The sequence below is a fragment of the Falco peregrinus genome, chromosome 13 (assembly GCF_023634155.1).
Source record: "Falco peregrinus isolate bFalPer1 chromosome 13, bFalPer1.pri, whole genome shotgun sequence".
Classification (NCBI taxonomy): domain Eukaryota; kingdom Metazoa; phylum Chordata; class Aves; order Falconiformes; family Falconidae; genus Falco; species Falco peregrinus.
Window position 1 is genome coordinate 1239717 of NC_073733.1, and position 20454 is coordinate 1260170.

A 20454-nucleotide genomic window follows, 5' to 3' on the forward strand; every position below is an offset into this window, starting at 1 on the left:
GCATATTACAATATAGTTTATTGCTGGTTTTAGTTTAAAAAAAACCCAAACAAACCAAAACCCATTAATAACAAAACCAGTCCCCAAACCCAGTGCTATCAGATACAGGCTTGCAAGGACACACCTTTTAGTGCAGAGGGAAATGGCAGTGAGGGCTGGAGGGGGGGGGGTCTGCTGTCACCGTGTCCTGGCAGGACCCACCACACTCACTGTACAGTATTTTTTTGCCCACGGGGCTGGTTGAGTTCACATGCTCTACCAGGAGCCCTTGGGGGAACTGGGGGTATTGGATGGAGGAGGATGGGATGTCATGGCTGTGCAGAGCAGCTTTGACTCCTCTTGCATCAGCAACATTGGAAAGGCACAATGCTGAGCCAGGGAGCACTAAACCTGCCCACATATTTCCTACAGACAAAGCGCTTTGCAAAGCAGCTTTTGCCTGCTCGCTTAGGCTGCCCAGTATTGCGGTGTGGAAACCAGCAGATGTCCTACCCCGTGCTTCTGTCTCCCAGTCAGGCACCTGAAGTGTTTGTGTGGACCGGGAAGGGAGTGGTGGAGCTACAGCTGCCCATGGCTCCATCTCCTGTGATGTCCAACAAGGCAGGGAGAGATTTAGTACCTCACAGGAGCCACATGAGACCTTGCAGCCAGCAGCACATGGCCCTGGGTGCTGGCGCACATGGGAGGGATGCCCTGATTCTCAGCCCTCCATCCTCAGCCCTTTGCAAGACCCTGCATCCCTTTTTCCCTCCCACAGCAGGTCCTGGTACTTTTCATGCCAGGCACCTGCCCCCATGTCCTAACAGGGAGATAGATGCACATAGCAACTCTCTGGCAGTGAGAGCAACTTGTCACTGTGACAAACTACTGGGGACAGAGCCTTTCGGTGTCTTCAGCTGGAGCCTGGATGCCTTGGTGGAAGAGAGGGCTTGCCCAAATGCAGGCTGCAGGGTGCTGTGCAGAAGGGCGACCAGGCAAATTCAGACAGCTCCAGCCCAGGTGATGCACTGGGATCCTGGGATGACTCTTCCCAAATGCACGGGATGGCTGGGACCGCGCAGGGCTGGCAGAGCACAGCAGCTCCAACAGCCGATGCAGAGGCAGGGCTGGCCCAGCCATCTTGGAGTGAGGTCTCATCTCTTCCACCAAAGTGCCGCTGTGGAAGGCTAGTGCTCTGCTTTTCCTGTGGCACGTGGTCACAGGCTGTGAGACCCATTTCTGGGAAGTAGGGATGCGGTTGCCACTGCAGCCATGCAGGAACCCATCCATATGTGCGGTCAGCACTGATGGTGGAGGGGGGCTGCAGCCAGCCAGTGGAGGAGGAGAAGGAGGAGAGAGCAGCAGGGAGCTGTGAAGCAAGGCGCTATTTCTGAAAGGCAAAGGGTAGCCATGCCATAAACCCCCTCCAGTCCCTCCTTCAGCCAGGGTTTGGTTGTGTCAGGACTGTGGAGGTGGAGGGCTCGGCCAGGGGCAGTGCCGCTGGTGCACCCCACAGTGGCGTTAGGTCATCTTCCTGGAGACACTGGAGTAGGTGTGCTCTATCTCCTCATCTGCGGGACATGTGTGGCTGAACTCATCACAGGCGTAGGCATTGTTGAGGTAGCGCCAGACGCCCGTCATGTCCGCTGGGATCTCGAAGTCACGGTACTTTTTGGCTGCAATCTAGAGAGAAAAGGAGGAGGCTGAGACTTGCTGGACCACAGAATATTCACTCTCTGGCTTGGGGGGGGATGAATACAAGACCCCCAGGCCCCTGTTCACATTACCCCACCCTGTCATCCCCTCTTGGAGTGGGTCCGCACCTTGGCCCTGGGAGCCAGTGCCATTACCTTGATGATATGCAGTTTGGGCAGGAGGTTGCAATCAGCCAATGTCAGATGGTCTCCGTCCAGGAATTTCCTCTTGGAGACAGTGATGTCCTCCATGCTGTCCTGGTCAATCTCCTCGGGGAGGGGAGTGTTTAAGTAGACATCCAGCCGCTGAAACTCCCGCAGCAGGGCCTTCTCGAAGTCTGGGTGGGCAGGGAAACAAGTGCAACTAGCCTGGTGCCCTGGGCTCCCAGCAGGGCTGTGCCAGGTTGGTTCAGACTCTCCCAGGCTTTGCATACAGGGACAAAGCCCTAAGGGCTACACCGGTCACGTACAGCACAGGACCCTGGCCAGAGCCTCTGCTCCCAGGGGATGCCAGCAGCATCACCCCACGCTCCCCTCCAGGACCCCTCTCCCCAGCACCTGCACAAGGGGCTGTTAGCCTCCTGGAGCACTGGACTGCTTTCACCTTTCCTTCCCGCTCCTCCACTTGCCGAGGAGGCTTTGGTGGGGACAGCAGCAGAAGCCCTAACACGGTCACAGGATCTGCCCACAGACAAAAGCATCTCTCCCCACCACAGCAGCATGGCAGATCACAGCCCTGCAGCCCCCAGCCACATTTCTTACTGATATTTGCTTCCTTGCGTGGGTTCTTGATGTACGCCGAGAACTTGGCAAAGATGTCACTCCCCACGTCAAAGGACTCCTTGTACTTGGGGCTCAGGTGTGGATACCTTTAAAGAGACACTTACATCAGTGCAGGCAAGGATGGAAGCAGAGATTCAGCTGCGTGGTCGTCAGCTGCATTATCTCCTGGGCCATAGTGCCCAGGGCTGGTACTGGAGGATGAAGGTTGTGGGACAATGATGATGCTTTAAATTACTACAGCTGCCACCCTGAGAGCTGCATTATCTTGGGCGTTTGCTAGGGGGAACAATCACAGGGCAGAAACTCCACAGTTTGGAGGACACTGGTAGCAGCAGAGCCCCGGAGCAGAGCTCTGCCTGCAGACAGCTCTGACCCAGCCCAGAGGACATGCATTGGCACGGGAGGGGTCCAGGGAAGCCAGAAGCTCCCGTGACTTCCTCAGGAACAGTCTTTTGTTTGCTGATGCAGGGCGCACTGCAAGGGCAGACATGTCCGAGGCGGCAGATGACAAATGCATTTGAAGCTTCCTCTTTCGCACTGGTGGGAGGGCTTGTCGCCACAGCACGGGCTGGCTTGGTGAGCTGCAGGCAGGGCCCTGCATAAGCTCAGGGGGTACCACCCCCCAGCTCCCCCAGCAGCCCTTTTGGCCAGCTGCGCCATTGCATTCAAGCAAGGGCATTTGCTTTTTCTTAGCTGAGCATACCAGATATGCACGGGCAATGGGGGCTTCACATTCCCACCACCACCACCTCAACACCAACTGCCACAGCCAGCTGCAAAACCACCAGCTCTCAGGGTCCCTGTGCCTGCAGGGACCTCCCTGTGTTCTCCCTCTTCCCGCCAGCTCTGCCTGTGCCAAGAGACCAGTGCATTTCCTCCCACTGTTTTCCATTCTAACCCATCCCAGTCCCCTTGCAGCCCAACCTGCCACCTTCCCTGGGGGACGCAGCCCCTCAGCATTGCAACCCCTGGCCCTGCAAAGCATGGCTCAGGGTGCTGGGTGGGGAATCAGCCCCCTCCCTGAGCTGGTCTCTGGCACCTCCCAGCACCCTGCCTTGGTTTCCCAATCTGCCAAGCACTATGCAATGCTGTGGCGTGCCTGACCGGTGAATGGGGAAAGGAGCAAGCTTGCAATTACGTGGGTGGGCCCAGGGTCTGCTCCAGGAACTCCTCAATCTTAATGAAGTCTGTTTTCAGTTCCTTGTTGAACAGCAAGAAGGGTGGGTTGGTGCCCGGCGCTAAATCTTTCAATTCTTCAGGTTTCCTAGAGTAGAGAAAGTAAGTGGGGTCAGAGCCTGCAGCCTGTCTGCATCTGCCAGCCTCCCCAGGGCAAATGGACAAGGCTGAGGCGGGTGTGTAGGAGGGGGCACAGGCCTGGGAGCACCCCCACTTACGCACTTTTGTGGGTTTGGGAGGGGCTGAGAAATGCCCCCTCAGCCTCCCAGTCTGCCCTGTGGGGCCTCAGTCTCATAACCGCATCCAGCAGGACAGCGGGTCCCTGTCGCATGCCTGTGTTGGCGTGTGGCTGGAGTCTGCTGGCTCACCCCCTGCACCCCACAGTGTGATGGGCAGTGTGCAGGCAGGGGCTGTCACCCCATCCCTCTCCCAGTGGCACACTGACTGCAGCGTGGCCACGAGGGAGGAAAGTGCTGATGGGGAAGGCTGTGCCAGGGGTGTCTCACCCCACTGCTGGCACAAAGCTGGGCTGTAGTGCCATCTCACCTGGTCATGTCCACTGTGGTGACATTGAACTTGACCCCTTTGAGCCACAGCACCATGAAGAGGCGCTGGCAGAAGGGGCAGTTTCCAATGTTTTCTCCATCCAGACCAGCCTGCCAGGAAAGCAGAGAAACATGCATTTAACTTGTTGACTGAGCCCACCCCGCCCAGATGGGATGCCTGGGAGGTGGAGAGCCACCAGAGCTGGTCTCAGGAGGAAGGCACATAGGGGGCTTGGCCCAGCATCCCAGCACTGCATGCTGCAGGGAGCCCCTCCTGGCACCAGGAGCTAGGCTGTAGGATCCCCTCCCTGAGCCATGGCCCTGCTGCCACCGGAAAGCATCAGAGAGCATGCTCAGGATGCCCAGGGTCAGATCCTTCCCAGAAATCTGAGATCAAGCCAGAAGGAACAGGAGAAGGAGGCAGGGGAAGGAGGTGGAGGGTTATTGCTGATAGATGTGGAGGAAGGGAGGGTCTGCTTGGCTGGAAGGCCAGGCTGGAGAGGGTGGTGAGAAGGGAAATGTGCTCATGTTTGCCAGGAAAAGAGCGGTTTGTTTTCGTGTACTGTTAGTATCTGCCTGCATTTAATGAACCCAAGCATGACTTCCCGGGGCTGATAATGGCCAAGAACCACCCAAGCAGCCTCCTCAGCCTCAGGGAGCAGGGGCTGGGGGTGGGAGGGCTGTGCAGATGTGGATTCGTGGTGGCATCCCACCCAGCATCAGTGGGGCACAAAGCCACGTGTCAGCTCCTAAAGTTTCAATCATGTGCCGACAGTCCCTTTCAACCTCTCTGCATGGACACAGCCGCAGCATGTCAACACTAAGGGGAGGTTCTGTCACCAGGATGGGGTCAAACAGCAGTAGGGACATGGGAAAGCAAGGAGCTTGGACAACCTGCCTCAGGCCCACCAGGGCTCCCACATCAGGGTCTCACCCAGATGATGCCCATGCAGCAATCCCAAGGGAAAGCAGCAGCAAGTGGAGTGATTTTCCTTGCTATGCAGCAGCTGAAAATAGCCTTTGCAAAAAGGACTGAAACTCCTTTAAAGGAGTCTGGTCAAGAGGAACAGGACAGGTTTGCCCCAGTGCATGAGGACTGGCACAGATGTGGCTCAAAGGGGGAAGTTGCACCCTGGTATGAGAGGTAAAATGGCTCACAGGAAACTCAACTTATTTAAGACAATTAACTGGTTCCTCAGCTGCGCGTGAACTATGGTCCTCTGGTGCACGAGGCAATCCTGCCACTGCAGGGAGGAGCAGCATGGCTCACACCAGCTCCTTCACAGAGGGGTGCTGCTTCCACAGGGCAGCTTGTGTCAGCACATGAGCCCTGGTGGGATGGCTCGTGCCCCCTGGCTTTGTGCTAAGCTTTGATGCCAGCTGGCAAGCTGAAGTCCAGAGGCTAAGGAGGAGGAGGATGAGATTTGGGAGAGTCTGGTGGTGCAGTAGTTAAGTAGTGGCAGTAACATCCAGGGTGGGCAGGTGGAGCTGTCTCCAGAGATCACACCTTGCTGGGGCCCTAAAGACAGGATGGCTGAGGATGCTTCATTAGCAGAAGATGCAGAGACCTGTGCCTGGCTCTCCTGGGCTGGAGGTAAGTGCTACAAGCCACCTGTCTGTATCTACAGGTGCCCAGGAACCTGTGGGCTCTGGAGTGCTCAGCTTCTCCAGGAGAGATACATCAGCCTCAAACTCACCCTAAGGGAGATGGTAAATTGATTAAAACAAAACCCCGATGCTCTGAGTGGTCAGCTGGAGGTGATGGTCTGCTTTTCCCCTTGCCAACACCTTTTAGTCCTGCCAGAGGAATAAAATTACTTTTAACAATTATTTCCTGTTCTCAGCTGTCATGAGATGATGCTCCTGAGAAAGGAAATGGGAACTGAGAAACGTATTGATTCTGTGAGATATACTCAGAAGTGAAGCTGAATTCACACATGAGGTTTTTTGCTGGCTATTAATAAGAAATGCTCCTGGGTAGCTGCTGCTCAGGAGTGTCCCATGTCAGCTTATAACAAATAAGGCTTCTCTGTGTGTATCGGACATCCTGCGAGGGAGCTGCAGGAGTGAGTCACAGATCAGCGGCAAGGGCTACCCGTTGGCAGGAGAGCAGGGCATCTCTGCTCCCCTTCCCTTACCCATTGTTGCTGGCACCTACAAGCTAAACTTAATGTCATCCTTTGGAGCATCTCCAACAGCAACAGCTCAAAATGTGTTTTTGTGGCTGCCCAGCATAAAGACCCATGCTTTCCTCTCTGCTCTCCTGAGATGGCCCTCACTGGTGGCAGCAGAGGGCAGCCAGCCGACTGCACTCCCCTTTGCTTTCCTCACTTAGCGCAAGGATCAAGGGAGATTAATTGCAATTTATCTTGTTGGCCCCACAGGAGCTGTGGTGTTGAGCCAAGGCAGTGAGTGGCTCTGGCGGAGTCTCATGAGGGGCAGTGGTGGTGTTGGAGGGGACAGTCGGGTGGATGTCCTTCACTGGGGCTGTGCTGGGCTCAGGCTGCGCTTGTCTGCTTCAGGCTTCTCTGTGCGTGTCTTGTAGCTCCAGCCTCTAAGCAGCTCAGGCTGGTTTTCCCCCTTGTCTTTTAGAAGTGGAGAGGTGGGGAATTTTGGGCCAGAGTGAAAGGAAAATCAGGGTGGCCTCTGCAAGGGGGAAAAAAATTAAACCAGGCCCATCCTAGGATGCTCAGAGCCAAATTATCTGGAGGAAGTGGAGGGAAGCTCTACCAGCACTCCGGCGCTGCCAGGGGAGTGCCCTGCTGGCACCCACCTAGCTGTGGGGAGAGCCCTTCGGGAGCTGGGGGAGTGCAGCGGAGACTTGTAGCCACATATCCACCCTCCCCAGCAAAAGCCAAGCAGCACAGCAGGGAAGCCTTTCTCTTCCTTCTGTGGAAAGAGCGTCTCCCCACGCTGCAGCAGGGACCAGGGCAGGGGGTGCAGAGCTGACAGCCCCCCTAGACTGACTTTCCTCACTCTTCTTCCCTCCAGATAATGGATAAACCCAGTGTGGGCTAGCACAGCATCTCCAGGGAGGTGCAGGTTTTTAGCCTCAGTCCTCTGAGGCCTCACAAGGCATTAAAACCCCAAAGTTACTTAGCAGCTCCTGTGGTTTCCCCCTCAGTGAAACAGCATGAAATGTGGCAAGAGGAGGAAGCAGCTCTGCATGCTTAGGGCACTCCTAAGTGTTCAGCACCCACCAGGACCTGCCCATGGTTCCTATAGCCACCCAAAAAGCTGGGAAGCAGCTTTGGGGGTGGCTAAATGTCTTGTGAGGCTGAGGGGCAGAGGCTCCTCTTGGACAGGGAGGGCCTCCCAGACGGTGAGATGACAGTCTCAGTGGGACCATGGCAGGGTGAGACCATGGCAGGACCACCTGCCCCAAATTCAAAGCAATGCAGGAGCTGCTTCGTACCCTCCCCATCCTCACCGAGTTAAGTTCAGCGTTTGCCAAAGTGGAAGCTGGGCAGGGGCAGCATGCCAGTAGGCATTTGCAGGCACACTTGCTTCCCTGTGATTTACAGTTGTTGTGGGCTGCACTGGCATCCACATCTTAGGGCAGACCCCGGCCCAGGAGAGCTGGGAGATGCCAATGGCGTGGGAGGGTGCCTGTCTGCAGCCAGCAGCTGCTGTGACTTTGGTAAAACTGGGTCCTCAATGGCAGGAGGAGGAGGAGGTATAGCATCAATTTGTCTGTTAAAAGACAAGCCAGAAGGGTTTTTTCGCGCTAAATTAAGGTATAGGGGAAGTCATGACGACACTGCTGCTTTGGTTTCTGTTTCCCTTCCCTCTGAAAATCCCCTTGAACATGCTACCACCTTTGCAGTCGCCTCATGTATCGTTTTCCTCTTCTCCTCAGCCATTCTGGGGAAAAAGCGGTGATAAGAAGGGAATTCAAGATCTGAATTACTTTCACCAAGAAAAGACACTCTGGATTTGTCTCAGCTGAGCTCAGTGCCTGCCAGGCACCACCATGGCCACAGTTTTGGCAAGTGAAATGGGGGAGGTTCCTTCCATGAAGGCTCAGCTAATCCTTTCTAACATGTATATCCAACCACAACCCAAGCAAAGCAGCGCCCAGCACTGCCCGCTGCTTGTGCCAGGGAAGCTGGTGCCTCTGGCCAGGCACTGCAGTCCTTTTGGGCACTGAGCTGCCCGAGGAGAAGAGGAGCGAAGCCCATAGAACTGAGCAGCTACAGGGAAACCACCCTTAAAACCCTGATGTGGTGGCACAGGGAGGCATCACTCACCCCAGCCACTGTCACTTGACAGCATGTCCCAGTGCCCTGCTGGCACACACAATTATCAGCCACCAGCTCTGGCTCCTCATGTCAACCCGCATGTCTGCTGCAGGTATTTTGAACTCTAGTGGTAAAATGTTCCAGAGGAAGTGTTAAGAAAATTGCTTAACAGGGGAGAGGGGAAACCCCACCATTTCTAGTGAATAATCCCCCCGGGGTGCTCTGTGAAGTCACCCCATCCCACCCACATGTGGGCACCCACGCCGGCTCCCCAAGCCATTCGCACTCTGTTTCGCAACCCTGGCTTGCAGGAGAAGCTGAAGTGGCTGCTTTCAGCCTTCCTGCTTGCTGCGCCCAGGCTGGGGCTTGTCTTATCTGAGTTTCAAGAGACGCGTGTGTGCCTGGTCCTTTGTTACACCAGCTTCCAGCAGCACCATTCGCCCGGGGTACACAACCACCATGAGACCAGGGCATCTTCTAGGACACCAGCATCCTAGACGTCCCATGGTGTGACACCCCATCAGTCCCCGCGCCACCCCGCACCTGGTCCCCTCCTCTGGACACGCACTTAGCCACCCGTTATGGCAAGCGATCCCAAAGTCAGTACCCATCCATCTCCAGCCTCCCGAAACATGAAGACACCCATGAATTTCCACCATCTGTGCCCAGCTGGAGCCTGGTGAGGATGAGCCTGCAGGGAACTGCCGAAGAACAACTGCCCCCTTGCCGAGACCCACCTTCACAAACAGCTCAATCTCAGGCTCCTTGGTGGTGCTGTGCTGCCGACTCTCCATCCCGGCGGTGTGGGGAGGAACCGCTGGCCACCCACTGCTGTGGTGAGTTGGTGAGTCCTTTGCGGAGCTTGAATGGGGGGCGCTTTGAGACGGCTGGCAGCTCAGGCACCTCGGCTGCGTTTTCGGAGGGCTGGGGCTTGCCCTTTCCTTCCTTTTGAAGCAGGGAGGAGCAATGGGGTGCGCGCCAGGACCTCCCGGAGGGGAGGGGGAAGCTGCGGGGCCTCCCAGCCGTGACTCAGCACGGGTCTATCTGGACGTGTTTACGGGTCCCCTTCAAGTCAGTCTATCGCACCAGCCCAGGCACGGCACTGGTGCCTCTGAGCACTGGGCTGGTGGCCTCCTGCTGTCACCTCACAGCTGGGAGCCGGGGGGTTTTGCAGGGGAAGCATCTGGCCTGCCACTCCTTGTGCTGCTCGGGTCTGGTCTTCTGGCCCCTTCGCTACCCTCCCACACTTACACCCAGGCGCTGGTGCCCCAGGGCTCACCACTTCTTGTGTCACCCTTTGGGGTGAACCGAGCTGACCTTCGCACTGCCTTCCCACCTCCTACTGCTGCATCAGGATGGGCAGCTGGCAGCAGGGAGGATACAGCTCCTCTCCCTGCCCACCACCCCCAGGGGTCCCCCCAGGTGGGCTCCCCTGAACACCCCTCGCTGCAGGAGCCAGGGCTGAGCAGGGCGAGGGTTCAGGGAAGCCAAGCGAGGCAGCCTGGCCACCTGCCACTGGCTCTTTGCAGCCAGCCATGCACTGCCAGGGTGCAGACCTTGGGCATGAAGGATTGTGAAATGGCCAAGCAAGGAAAGCAAAGAGGCTGGAGCGTGTTGGAGTACAGCAGGGGAACCCCAGAGTGCTGCTGGCAGCAGCCCAGCTGGGGTCATGCATGGCACCATGATGGGAAGGGATGTCTGCAGGGCTGATCCCTGGCAGGGCCCCATTCCTGGAATTTGGGTCGTTTCACAGGAAGGACGACCAGCTTGCTTTTCTCCCCAGGATGGGAGGGAAACAGTCGCTGTCAGATCATCCTGGCTGCTGTCCAAGCAGAGATGGCTTCCCAGCACCTAACAGTCTTAACTTTTCTCTTGGGCAAGTCCCGTCTTGCACCTTGGGACCCTGTAGCTGGTACAGAGCTTTTCACAAAATGGGGATCCTGATTGTTTGACTCAGTACGCGTGCACACACACACCCCCACCCTACCCAGCTATCCCCCCACACACACCCCCACACCAGCTCAGGTAGGCCCAGACTTTCCTGAAAATAATCAAACCCTGATAAGAAAGCATCCACCCTAAGGCTGGGAAATGATTTTGCAAGCTCCCAGAGGAGTCTCCCCAAGGGAGATGTTTTTCCTGCGTCCTGCTGCACAGCCTGGAGTGGTGCTTACACTGGTGACTGCACAGGAGGGGCTGGAGAGCATTTTTATTTCTGCCCCATCAAAGCTTTTGGAGAACTTAAAACTCCACCTGGTGGGACAGGAAACTCTGCCTGATGTTCTCCTAAGCAAGAGGGATGAATTAATAGCATTGCAAGTGCCAAGCAGGGCCACAGCAGCACCCTCAGCTTGGTGCCCATCTTGCTCCCTCCCCCCAGCTCCCACTGCAGACCCCTGGGTGATGTGTGCTGCCAGGGTGATGCAGGAGCCTGCAGGGAGCCGGGCCGGCTCCTAGCACTGCCAGATTGAGCAGCTCCTGCCCATTGCATTTCCCTCCCAGCTGCCAGCTGAAATAGTGGGCAGGGTTTTAACTCCTGCGGGGTGGGGGGGACAAGAATGGCACAGTGCTCTCCTTGCCAGATGTCAGAGTCCCCAGTATCTGGTCTTGTGGAGGCTGCAGGGGAAGAATAGCAGCAGCAATGAGGTCCCTGCCTGCAGTGTTCCATGTGGGGAGGGCGTTTGCCTTTTCTGCAGGAACAGGCACCTTGGGAGGCCACACAGGCAGCCCTTCCCTTCCTCTTCAAATGGTGAATGGCCGGACATTTGCTGAGATGGAGATTATGGTACATGTGTATCTGGATGTCTGCCTCACCACGTCTGTGAGAAAGCAGGGAGCACACTGGAAAGCTTGCCAAGACCCTTTGCTCGGGAGGAACAGCTGCCGGTTTCTCCACCGGCAACAGTGATGCCAAGGCATGGCACCCACTCACCCACCACAGAGCGCCTTTGGAAACACGCCCCTCCCTCCCCGTGGGAGGTGTCCCTGTGCTGAGAGTGTCCCAGCTGTCCAGAGCAGCCCCTAGCCCTGGGCAGCAGACAAAGAGCGGGTACACAGGCGCCTGCCCAGCCCCGGTGCTTTGGCAGAGCAGAGAAGTGAGCCATTGTCCCCGCACGCTGCCAGCCCCAGCGCCAGCCACTGCCGAGGACTGGGCCAGCAGAGGCTGCCTGGTAGGACACAGCAGAGCCAGCAGCAGATGCACCATGGTCACTCTGGTAGGGCCAGCAGCAGCTCTGGTCCTCCTCTGCCTAGCTGTGGGACTGGAGGCCAGCCCGGAGCTCTCTGGTGAGTCGGGGCGCAGTCAGGGTGGAAAGGGATGCTGGGGACAGTGCCGGTGTGAGGGAAGGGCAAAGTGACAGCTGGTTGGTGGGGTATTTGCATGTATATGGACAAAGCAGTGCAGGCCAGAGGGAGGTTGCCAAAAAAACTGGGATATTTTTTATCCCCATGGCAGGGCTGTTATCTGAAAACACCCTGTGCATGTCCCACAGCCCCAGTGTGAGCAAGGGAGCAGCTCCCTGTGCTGCTGCTGGGCTCCCTTGGGCAGTTTGGAGGCAGAAATGCAAAAAAACGAATCTTAAGACAGCCTCCGAGCTTTCCTGAGACCCCCCGGCCATGATGCTCATGTCCTCAGTGCTGGGGCATGTGTGGAGCTGAAGGCTCCTGGCACACCCAGGGCTCCCCTGCAAGCCTTTGCTGCTCTGAGAAGGTGAGGGAAGAGATGAGCTGAAGCTGTACTGAGTCCCTGGCCAGAGCCGGCAGCTGTGGTCCCCAGCCAGAGCCACCTGTGTGTGAGTAGAGGGGGCTGCAGGCCACACTGCCCCAAGGCACAGTAAGGGCCAGATCCTCTCTCTGCAGGCAGCACCAGTGAGTCTTATAGATGTAGCCAAGGCAGAAATTCACAATCCCTTGTGCCCCAGTGCCTGGGACACCCAGAATGAGTGCAGGCAGGCTGAGTGCCTGGGGGCTGCCATTCCCTCCCCTGAGGGATTGTCTAGAAACAGCCATGCACACCTTCCTCTCTGCTTTTGCTGGGCTTGGGCAGTGTGAGAGCCTGGCATGATGCTGCCAAGCGCAGCAGGGCGGGCTGTGGTGGAAAGGATGTGATTTCATCTGGGCAGAGCTAACAGCACAACCACAACATCAGGGACTGAGTCAGCAGCACCAGCAGGCGACGAAAACCACTTGCAAAATCTGCCTGCAGCCTCCTTGCTATGGTTTCACCCCCCAAAAAAAATCTTCACAACTGCTCCCTGCCCCAAAATGGAGTGATGGAGAAACCTCTGTCCCTGTGGCGCTGCTTGAGCCTCAGTTATAAAATAAAAACTGCCAGTGCTGCAGCCAGCATGGCAGCAGAGGAGGGTGTCTGCTGCAAGGCAGGCTGGATTTGGGGAAAAATATTTTTTCCCCTATTTCTTCCCCACATCCCCCACCACCCCCAGGATCTGGCTCAGCTCACTGTGCCCAGGGCTGGCCCAGCAGCAGGGGGTTTGGGCAGCCCCACTGCCAGCCCTCTTAGGGATGGGCAGGTGGGTTTGGAGTCAACGCCAGCAGTCAACCCTGGGCAGCTCTGGAGCCTGCACAAGAGCCTAGCTGCTGCCACAGGCCTGGAGAGGAAGGAGGTGAGGGCCAGCAGCCTGGGCAGGGTCCTGTGCCCCTCACGGCCCCCAGCATCCAGTGATATGGGGCAACCAGAGGAGAGGGGCAGGATGGGGCTTGTTCTGCCCCCCTCTTTGCAGGCACTGCACCCCAGGGGGCTGATCCATCTCTGTGACCTCCAAGGAGCATCTTTGCATTTCGCTGGAGCTTTGACCTGACTAAAACAGCTTGCCTGCTTCCATCCACCCTCCTCTGCCTCTCCTTCCCTCTCTCATCCAGTGCACTGAAGAGCAAGCAAGGGCTTGCTTGCAAAGGGCTGTGGCCCTCCCACTAGCTCATCCCATTTTCAAAAAGAGAAATACTAACAGCTGCCCATGTTCAAGGTAAGGATTAACTCTGAGCAGGGGCAGCTCCCTGCCATATCCTCTGACTTCTCCCAGGAAGGGATGCTAGCCACAGATGCCAAAGGGTTAGTGGCAGCAGGGAAGGTGAAAGGCGCCCTTTGTGCAGCTGAGCCTGGCACCAGTTTGCAGAGGCACGGAGGGACAAGCACGGGGCTCAGAGCTGGCACTCCCATCTTCTTGTATTGTTTTGGGGGAGTTTGACACACTGGGGGCTGGGGTACAGGGGGTGTGTCCTGCCTCAAACCCCAGCACTGGCCTGGGGCTGGGGTGCCAGTCCCTCCAGGGATGCCACAGCTGGGGATTGAGGTCTGTGAGCCACCCAGCAGCCCAGGGTCCTGCCTGTCCCCACCTCCCAGCCTCAAAATCTTGCTTCCCCTTTGCTTTTGTTTAATTCAAAGGCCTGAGGGAAACTCCTCTGTCCAGGGCCCTACGCTTCATTTTTTGTCAGCTTTTCCTGCTTCCTCAGCCTCCTCCAGCAGCCAGTGCCTGCTCAGAGCACCCCTGGAAGCTTGCAGAGATTTTATTAAAACGGCTTCCTCACTCACCCAGCATCCAGCACAGCTAATACCAGCCAGAGATGATAGCTCTATGATAAACCCTCTTAAAGGCTGGGCAGGACAGCCCCACCTGACTGTTCCTTGTAGGGAAAACAACAGGGTAAGTAGTTTGGGACACAAACTCAGCAGGATTAAAAGAGAATTACCCTGTGCCAGGAAATCAGGGAGAGAAGGGCCAGTGCCCATCAGAAAGGCCATGGGCTGGGAATGGCTCACACTGATGCACTGGGCTTCTCCCACAGAGAGACCCAGGGTCAGCTGGGCTCAGATGATGACTTGGTGGTTCATGCTCATCCATTGGCTCTCCCACTGACCCAGCCAACCATGGGAGCTTGCAGCAGTCACTGGACCCTTCTCTCCTCCAGCTCATGGCTCGGAACCATGTGACAGACTACATCCTCCTCCAAAGCCAGTGATCATCTCTGGCTCACCCTTGCTCTCTTTTCCCCATGTCTCCATAACAAGCCTCATTTTCTCTAAACCCCTCATGGGATTCTTCTGTATGTGTTTCTTCTGACCTGTCATCCTACCTCCAGCTTTCAGTTCCATTTGCTAACCAGCTCAGCTACTCCATGCTGCTTTCCAGCCTCTTGGCTGCAACACTGGGTATAAGATTTACTGCAAGCCCACCTTCTCTGCCGCAGCCCCATTCTGATCCTGTTCACCCCATAAGTGCCCAGCCCAGGACATCCTCACTGCTACCAGCTGTTGGGAGCCCAAGAACCACCACCACCATGGTCCCAGTGTCTCCTCTGGCCAATGCCTGCCATGCTGTCCCCTTCCAGGGTACCTGCGCAAGGTGCTGAGGAACCATACTGCCCACACCTGTGACGGGGAGCAGCTCCTCATCGTCTGCCCTCACAAGACCACCATCAGCATCCTTGGTGCTTTCTATGGGCGTCGTGTGCCCAGCCCCAACCTCTGCCCCAGTCCTGGCAATGCCTCCCAGGAGAGCACGGAGTGCACGTCCACCACGGCCCACCTGGTAAGGGCAGGGGTCCCAAGCGACCAGGAGGCACACCCCTCCTTCCCCAGGTCACCGGGCTGCCTGCTTGGCCTGGGTGGCTGCAGACACTGCAGCCTTCCTGTGCCCTGGGGGAGGCTGCAGCCATCAGCATTGAGATTCACCCTTGGGGTCTTTTTTCTGGAGCGTATTTGCTAGACGAGGGAGGATGAGACCTTCTGGCGTGGGTCCCAGGGTGGGGCAGCCCTGCTAGAGGAGCCTGGAAGGAGGCACTGCTGCATCTTGAGCTGTTTTTTTGAGTAATCCTGCAGGATGCAGCAGGCTCGCAGGAAGCCCTTGCAGCTGGGGCTGGGTGCCAGGAGACGGTTGTTGCAGCAGCCAGGGTGCCAGGCTTGGGAAGTGGCACAGGGTCCTACAAGGGATGCTGGGGTGCTGCACTCAGCTCTGCAGATGCATCCCCTGGGCTTAGCACAGAGCTTGGCTCTTCCCCAGCCAGAAGCACCCATCCATGCTGGTAGCTCCCAAGCAGCAGATTAATGAAAGGAGTCACAGGGCTCTGAAAAACCCAGGGCAGCCAGAACATGTAGTGGGGGCTGGCAGGAGGGTCCCTCGATGGGCGCATATTTTCCTGTGCTACTTTTCTATTCCAGCTCCTTGCTAGGGTTGGGGCAAAACCACAGCAAACCCAGCTGCTTGTAGCCGGCTGTAGGGAAGGGGAACATGGAGCCGGAGAAGAGGAACAAGAGCTGAGGGGCAGTTCCTTGCTCTGGAAGCTCATGAGGCTTTGCTGTTTGGTCCTGGTCCAGCTGCATATCCCCTCCCAGCATCCCACACATCCCCAGAGCTCTGCAAGCATTGAGCCAGACTGCTGGCATGGCGCCAAGCCAGCCCCACAAACCACCCTGCAAACACAGTCAGGGTTCCCAGAGCTTGTGTGTCAAGCACAGGACGGAGAATATGGTCCAGCACAGATGCAGAGACTGAAGGATGGGTCTGTGAGGAGGATTTGTGTGGCTCAGGTTTGCAGCGAGATGGAGCCACTCCTGCTGTGGGACTGTGGTCGAATAGGACTGGGTTCCCCACTGCCTGGAGGCTGCCGTTGGAGAAGGGACGTCTGGAGAGCAGAAAGCAAGGCTGCTGCTGCAGGTCAGCTCTGCTTAGGCAAACCCCAGAGAGAGGAATTAATTACATTTCCTCCTTAAATTGAACTTCTGGCAGCCAGTGAAGACCAAGAGGAGGCTAAGTCCCGGGCTGGGGGGGACAGGGACAGAGGAGAGGAAGGAGAGATGAAAAGGGGCTCCATCATCTCAGGTGGTGGGATCCCAGGGCCCAAGTCGCAGGGCAGTTTCCCAGAGCGGTAGCAGCGGGGTTCGGGAACAAGCCACGGCCCCGCCCCGCCCCCCCCCCGCCGAGCCGCCGGCAGCCGCTGCTCGGACGCAGGCTGCCTGCTGATGGGGCTTGCAGCGTGCCCAGCACCCCGGGGCGCGCTGGCGGCCGGCAGCCCCAGCCCCAGGGCCGGCTCCGGCCCAGGCTGCGCGGGGGGCCCGGCCGGAGCCGCAGGCTTGGCTGGGTGGCGGGCGGCGGCAGCGGCAGAGGCCGCCCCGGTCCCCGCGGGGACGCTGCCCGGGCGGCCCGGTGGTGTGAGCCCTCGTCCCCACCTTGTGGCCGCGCGTGGGCACTGCACGGAGCCGGCTGGCGGGGGCCTGAGCGCACCGAGCCGCGCTGCGGCTGCGCCCGCACGGGTGCTGCACGGAGCCGTGTCAGTGTGCACGGCCGCACGGGTGCTGCGCGGAGCCGTGTCAGTGTGCACGGCCGCACGGGTGCTGCGCGGAGCCGTGTCAGTGTGCACGCCCGCACGGGTGTTGCGCGGAGCCGTGTCAGTGTGCACGCCCGCACGGGTGCTGCGCGGAGCCGTGTCAGTGTGCACGCCTGCACGGGTGCTGCAGACGTGTGGCGTGGCTGAGTGCCAGCACAGGTACTGGCAGACCTGCCACAGCTCCGTGTGGGTGCAGGGGAGGAACCGATTCAGGAACTGACACGTGAAGCAGGGTGACTGCGGAGAGGCGCAGGGCATGAGCAGCACCTCTGCGGGGTTAGAGTACATCTCCCTCAGTCTGGTGATGGTACCGCGGAAGAGAAGGTGAGAACACACTCAGGACTCCTCACACATCTTCACATCTGCCGTGCTTTCCTCTCCAGAAGCTGCTGGCTGAGTGCCAGGACCAGCAGTGGTGCCAGTTCTTGGTGCACAGCCAAGTCTTTGGCCCGGACCCGTGCCCTGGGACACACAAGTACCTCATCGCTTCCTACAAGTGCCGGCCAGGTGAGGTGGTGTGGGGTCTGGGCAGCGCTGTGTGGGCTCTTTCCCTGCCTCAGCTGCTCAGAAAAGGACAGAGAGGGGAACCAAGCTGCTCCTGTATCTTGCAGCCCTCCTCCAGCCCTGCCCTTGGCAGATCTCAGACCCTTGGCTGGGCTAAGGGAGGAGGGGGCTGCAGGTGATTCTGGATGCATTGGGACGCTCTGCAGTGTCACTCCCCAGGGAACCATCGGGTCAAGACTGTGTGCGAGAATGACAAGCTGAGGCTGCAGTGCCGACCAAAATCCATCCTGGCGATTTATTCTGCAAATTATGGACGATTCCTCAGGGGCAAACCAGAGTGTGATTCCCTGAACACTGGGGGACCCCATATAGGTATGCCAGAATAGTTTGGGCCAGAAATGGGGCCAGAAACCATGCAGAGAGTGTGGAACAAGTATGCCATCGAGCTGCACCTGTGCCCTTTGGCCCTAGCTAGCTGGTGCCCAGCAGGCAGGGGCAGACAGGTCTGCCTGCAGGTCCATGCCACATGTCTTTGCAGAGTGCTTGGCTCCAGACGCCCTGAGGAGGGTCTCCAAGAAGTGCCACCGCAAGGGGAACTGCACTGTGGCTGCTGACCAGGCTACCTTTGGGGATCCGTGCCTCCCTGGCATGAAGAAACAGCTGCGAGTCTCCTACACATGTGGTGAGAGCCACCCGCAGAGCTGAGGACACGAGGGCCACTGGCTGAGCCCCCGCTCTGCCCACTCTGTGCCATGCAGGCAGGGGCGCGGGGCTCCCTGGGGAGGCTGCTGGGGAGGAGTGGGGTGGTGATGCTCAGTGTGTGCTCTCCTTGCAGTGCCCAAGCAGCTGCTGGAGGAGGTGGGCCCTGACACCTCAGACCCCTTCCTGCTTTCGGACTACATGCATGGTAATACTGGGGGCAGGCTATGCCAAAACCACCCCTTCCATGGCCTGTCTGCATCTGTGATACCCACTGCTGGCACAAGCCCTGCAGCTCCATCCCAGCATTGCTGTCCTGTGGCTGAAGCCACCCATTGGTCGGTGCCCGTGTCTGAGGGGCTGGAGAGATGTGGTCTGCAGGGAGCAGGGGAGAGGAGGACCCACAGGGGAGCATCCCCGAAGGCAGAGGAGTGCTTGCGCAGGAAGGAGGGAGTGTGGCACAGGGAAGGAGGCAGACAGGGGCAGGCAGGCAGGCAGCGGGGTGCTGGGGAGCACCTCACGCCTCAGCCCGCATCCCCTTGTTTGCTGCAGGTGGCTGGTACAAAGGGCCCAGGTTCTCCAGGCTCCGGGAAGACCGGATGATTTTTACTAGCTCTCTGGCAGCTTTTGCCCACCTTTGGGGTATGTGCCCTCACCAGCTCTCACGCAGCACCCAGGGAAGCAAAACAGGCTTGGGAGGGTGGCTTGGGTCCTGTGATGCCTCCTGCTCAGCCCAGGGCTTGGCTCAGAGGCAGCCAGACCCCAGACGCCTCCAGCAGGGTCGGCCGGCATGTAAGGGAGAAGGGCACCAAGCACCCGTGCTGGGTTTGAGGGACAAGACATGTAGGGTGGGAGCTCAGTGGTTGAATGAGCCCTGAGACGCCGTAGCATCAGTGGTCCCAATGTTGCTGGAGTCCTGCCTATGGACCGGACCTTCCTTCTCCAAGGGGCTGAGTCACCCACTGGGTCTTCTTCTTTCCTGCCCTGCCTGCAGGGGCACGAATGGAGAGCACCACTCTGTGGGCAAAAACTTCCCATGATAGGGGAAATTACTCTCTGGATAGATGATTCCTCCCCCTGCCCTGCCTACCTCACATCCCAAAGGGATGATTTCCTAGGGGGAAAGGGGCATTTCAGGACACTGGTGGGTACTGATGAGGCTCTGGGTGATGCTTCCATCATCCCTGGGGCAGGGTCTGTCCTGCCTCTGCAGCCTGGATGCTGAGGGCGCCCTTGCTCCCCTCCTCTTCCTCCTACGTGCTGGGCAGAGGGGGTTTTCCAGGCACTGGTACTGCACAGAGGTGGTTTGTACCCTGATGTCTCTCTTTGCTCTTTGCCCCCCAGGCATCCCAGAGAAAGTTGGCCTCTACTTTCTTTGCGGGGTCTCAGGAGGCCTCATGGTCCTGCTGTGCATCATCAGCCCCAAAACAACCTTCCTCCAGGAGGTGGGGGAGGCTCTCAAAGACCCAGAGCTGGAGAGCAGCTTGGAGCTGAGCAGAACCAAGCTGCGGGATGAGCAGGACGAAGACCTTCCTGATGACAGCTCCTCAGACTCCTCCTTTCGCCACCTCACCCGCACCTACCGGGCCACTGACAGCATCTTCAGCCCAGAGCTGACAGCGGCCATGGAGGGAGCAGTGGAGCACCAGGGCTGTGCCGGGGAGGAGATCTGGATGCCCAAGGAGTCAAGCCCATATGCCATCCACAAGATCAAATCAGCCACCAAATAAGAACTGGAAGAAAATGGCTGGAGAGCAGCAGGACGTGGAGGCTAAGTAGCATCCAACAGCAGAGACACAAGAGTTTGGGCTCCTCGGGGTGAGCGAGCATCCTGAGTGGCAGCAGGGCCACAACAACCCCAGTGTGGCCATCAACCCACCAGCTGGCTCCACCAGCTTGGAAACCTCTAACCCTAGGGTAAGGCACAGCCCCTGGGTGTGTTGAGGGGATATGGGATGGTTTGTGGAGCCACTGGCTCCTTTGCCATAGTCACGCCGCTAACCCTGAGCTAACCTCCCCATTCTCAGCTGGCATCGACTGGCTCTAGTACTTAACTCTGCTCGGCCCCACTGAGCCCGCCCTGAGCCTTTCCAGGCTGCTTGCTCCTGTTTCTTCTCAGGCTTCCACCCTGGTGCTGCAAACACCCCCCAGTACACTGCAGTGTGCCAGCAGTGGAGATGCAGAAATGGCCAGGATGTGGGGAGGCTGCAGGCGGAGCGGGTGGGAAAGTGCTGTGAGCATCACCCAGCACAGCCCTACCACACCACATGCCTTGCAGCCCTGGTACCCCCACGGGAGCTGCACCCCAGGGCTGGGGCAGCCAGCATCTTGGCACAGCGCTGGCTCTCACCTCCCTGCGGGCATTCAGGAGCTCTGTCACTCTGAGTTGCTCTGTGCTTTCCTTCATGCTTCCCTCACTGACCCAAGAGCCCTGGGGTTAACTTGCTGGGGCTTTTCCAGTAAATAAATGCAACAGCTCATATACACAATGTC

The 20454-nt window shown here is 58.0% G+C and overlaps 2 protein-coding genes across 4 annotated transcripts; one reads left to right on the plus strand and one right to left on the minus strand.

Moving 5' to 3' along the window:
- Nucleotides 1-9349, minus strand: CLIC2 (chloride intracellular channel 2). Of its 2 annotated transcripts, none has more exons than XM_005236773.4 (6): nt 9156-9349; nt 4179-4288; nt 3595-3720; nt 2436-2542; nt 1830-2011; nt 1-1662 (listed from the first exon to the last, which is right to left on the minus strand). In XM_005236773.4, exons 1-6 carry the CDS (start codon nt 9210-9212, stop codon nt 1501-1503), a joined length of 744 nt encoding a protein of 247 aa, XP_005236830.1. In that variant the 5' UTR covers nt 9213-9349; the 3' UTR covers nt 1-1500. The 2 variants fall into 2 exon arrangements, with proteins under 2 accessions (XP_005236830.1, XP_055673820.1); XM_055817845.1 differs by having other exon boundaries at nt 2427-2542.
- Nucleotides 9350-9573: 224 nt separating this feature from the next.
- On the plus strand, nt 9574-20454 carry LOC101910580 (protein eva-1 homolog C-like). Of its 2 annotated transcripts, XM_027785772.2 has the most exons (8): nt 9574-11703; nt 14764-14963; nt 17142-17265; nt 17482-17634; nt 17801-17944; nt 18098-18169; nt 18514-18603; nt 19306-20454. In XM_027785772.2, the coding sequence occupies exons 1-8, from the start codon at nt 11622-11624 to the stop codon at nt 19689-19691; spliced, it is 1251 nt and encodes a 416-aa protein (XP_027641573.1). In that variant the 5' UTR covers nt 9574-11621; the 3' UTR covers nt 19692-20454. The 2 variants fall into 2 exon arrangements, with proteins under 2 accessions (XP_027641573.1, XP_013154062.1); XM_013298608.3 differs by lacking the exon at nt 18514-18603.

Bases quoted from the DNA above. Each gene is read 5' to 3' on its own strand.
- CLIC2 (XM_055817845.1), bottom strand. From the start codon at position 9,212: ATGGAGAGTCGGCAGCACAGCACCACCAAGGAGCCTGAGATTGAGCTG. The intron at 3,721-4,178 runs GTGAGATGGCAC...TCTCTACTCTAG, and splicing joins ACCACAGTGGACATGACCAG to GAAACCTGAAGAATTGAAAG. The intron at 1,663-1,829 runs GTAATGGCACTG...TTTTCTCTCTAG, and splicing joins CCAAACTGCATATCATCAAG to ATTGCAGCCAAAAAGTACCG.
- LOC101910580 (XM_027785772.2), top strand. From the start codon at position 11,622: ATGGTCACTCTGGTAGGGCCAGCAGCAGCTCTGGTCCTCCTCTGCCTA. The intron at 17,635-17,800 runs GTATGCCAGAAT...ATGTCTTTGCAG, and splicing joins CACTGGGGGACCCCATATAG to AGTGCTTGGCTCCAGACGCC. The intron at 17,945-18,097 runs GTGAGAGCCACC...CTCTCCTTGCAG, and splicing joins GCGAGTCTCCTACACATGTG to TGCCCAAGCAGCTGCTGGAG.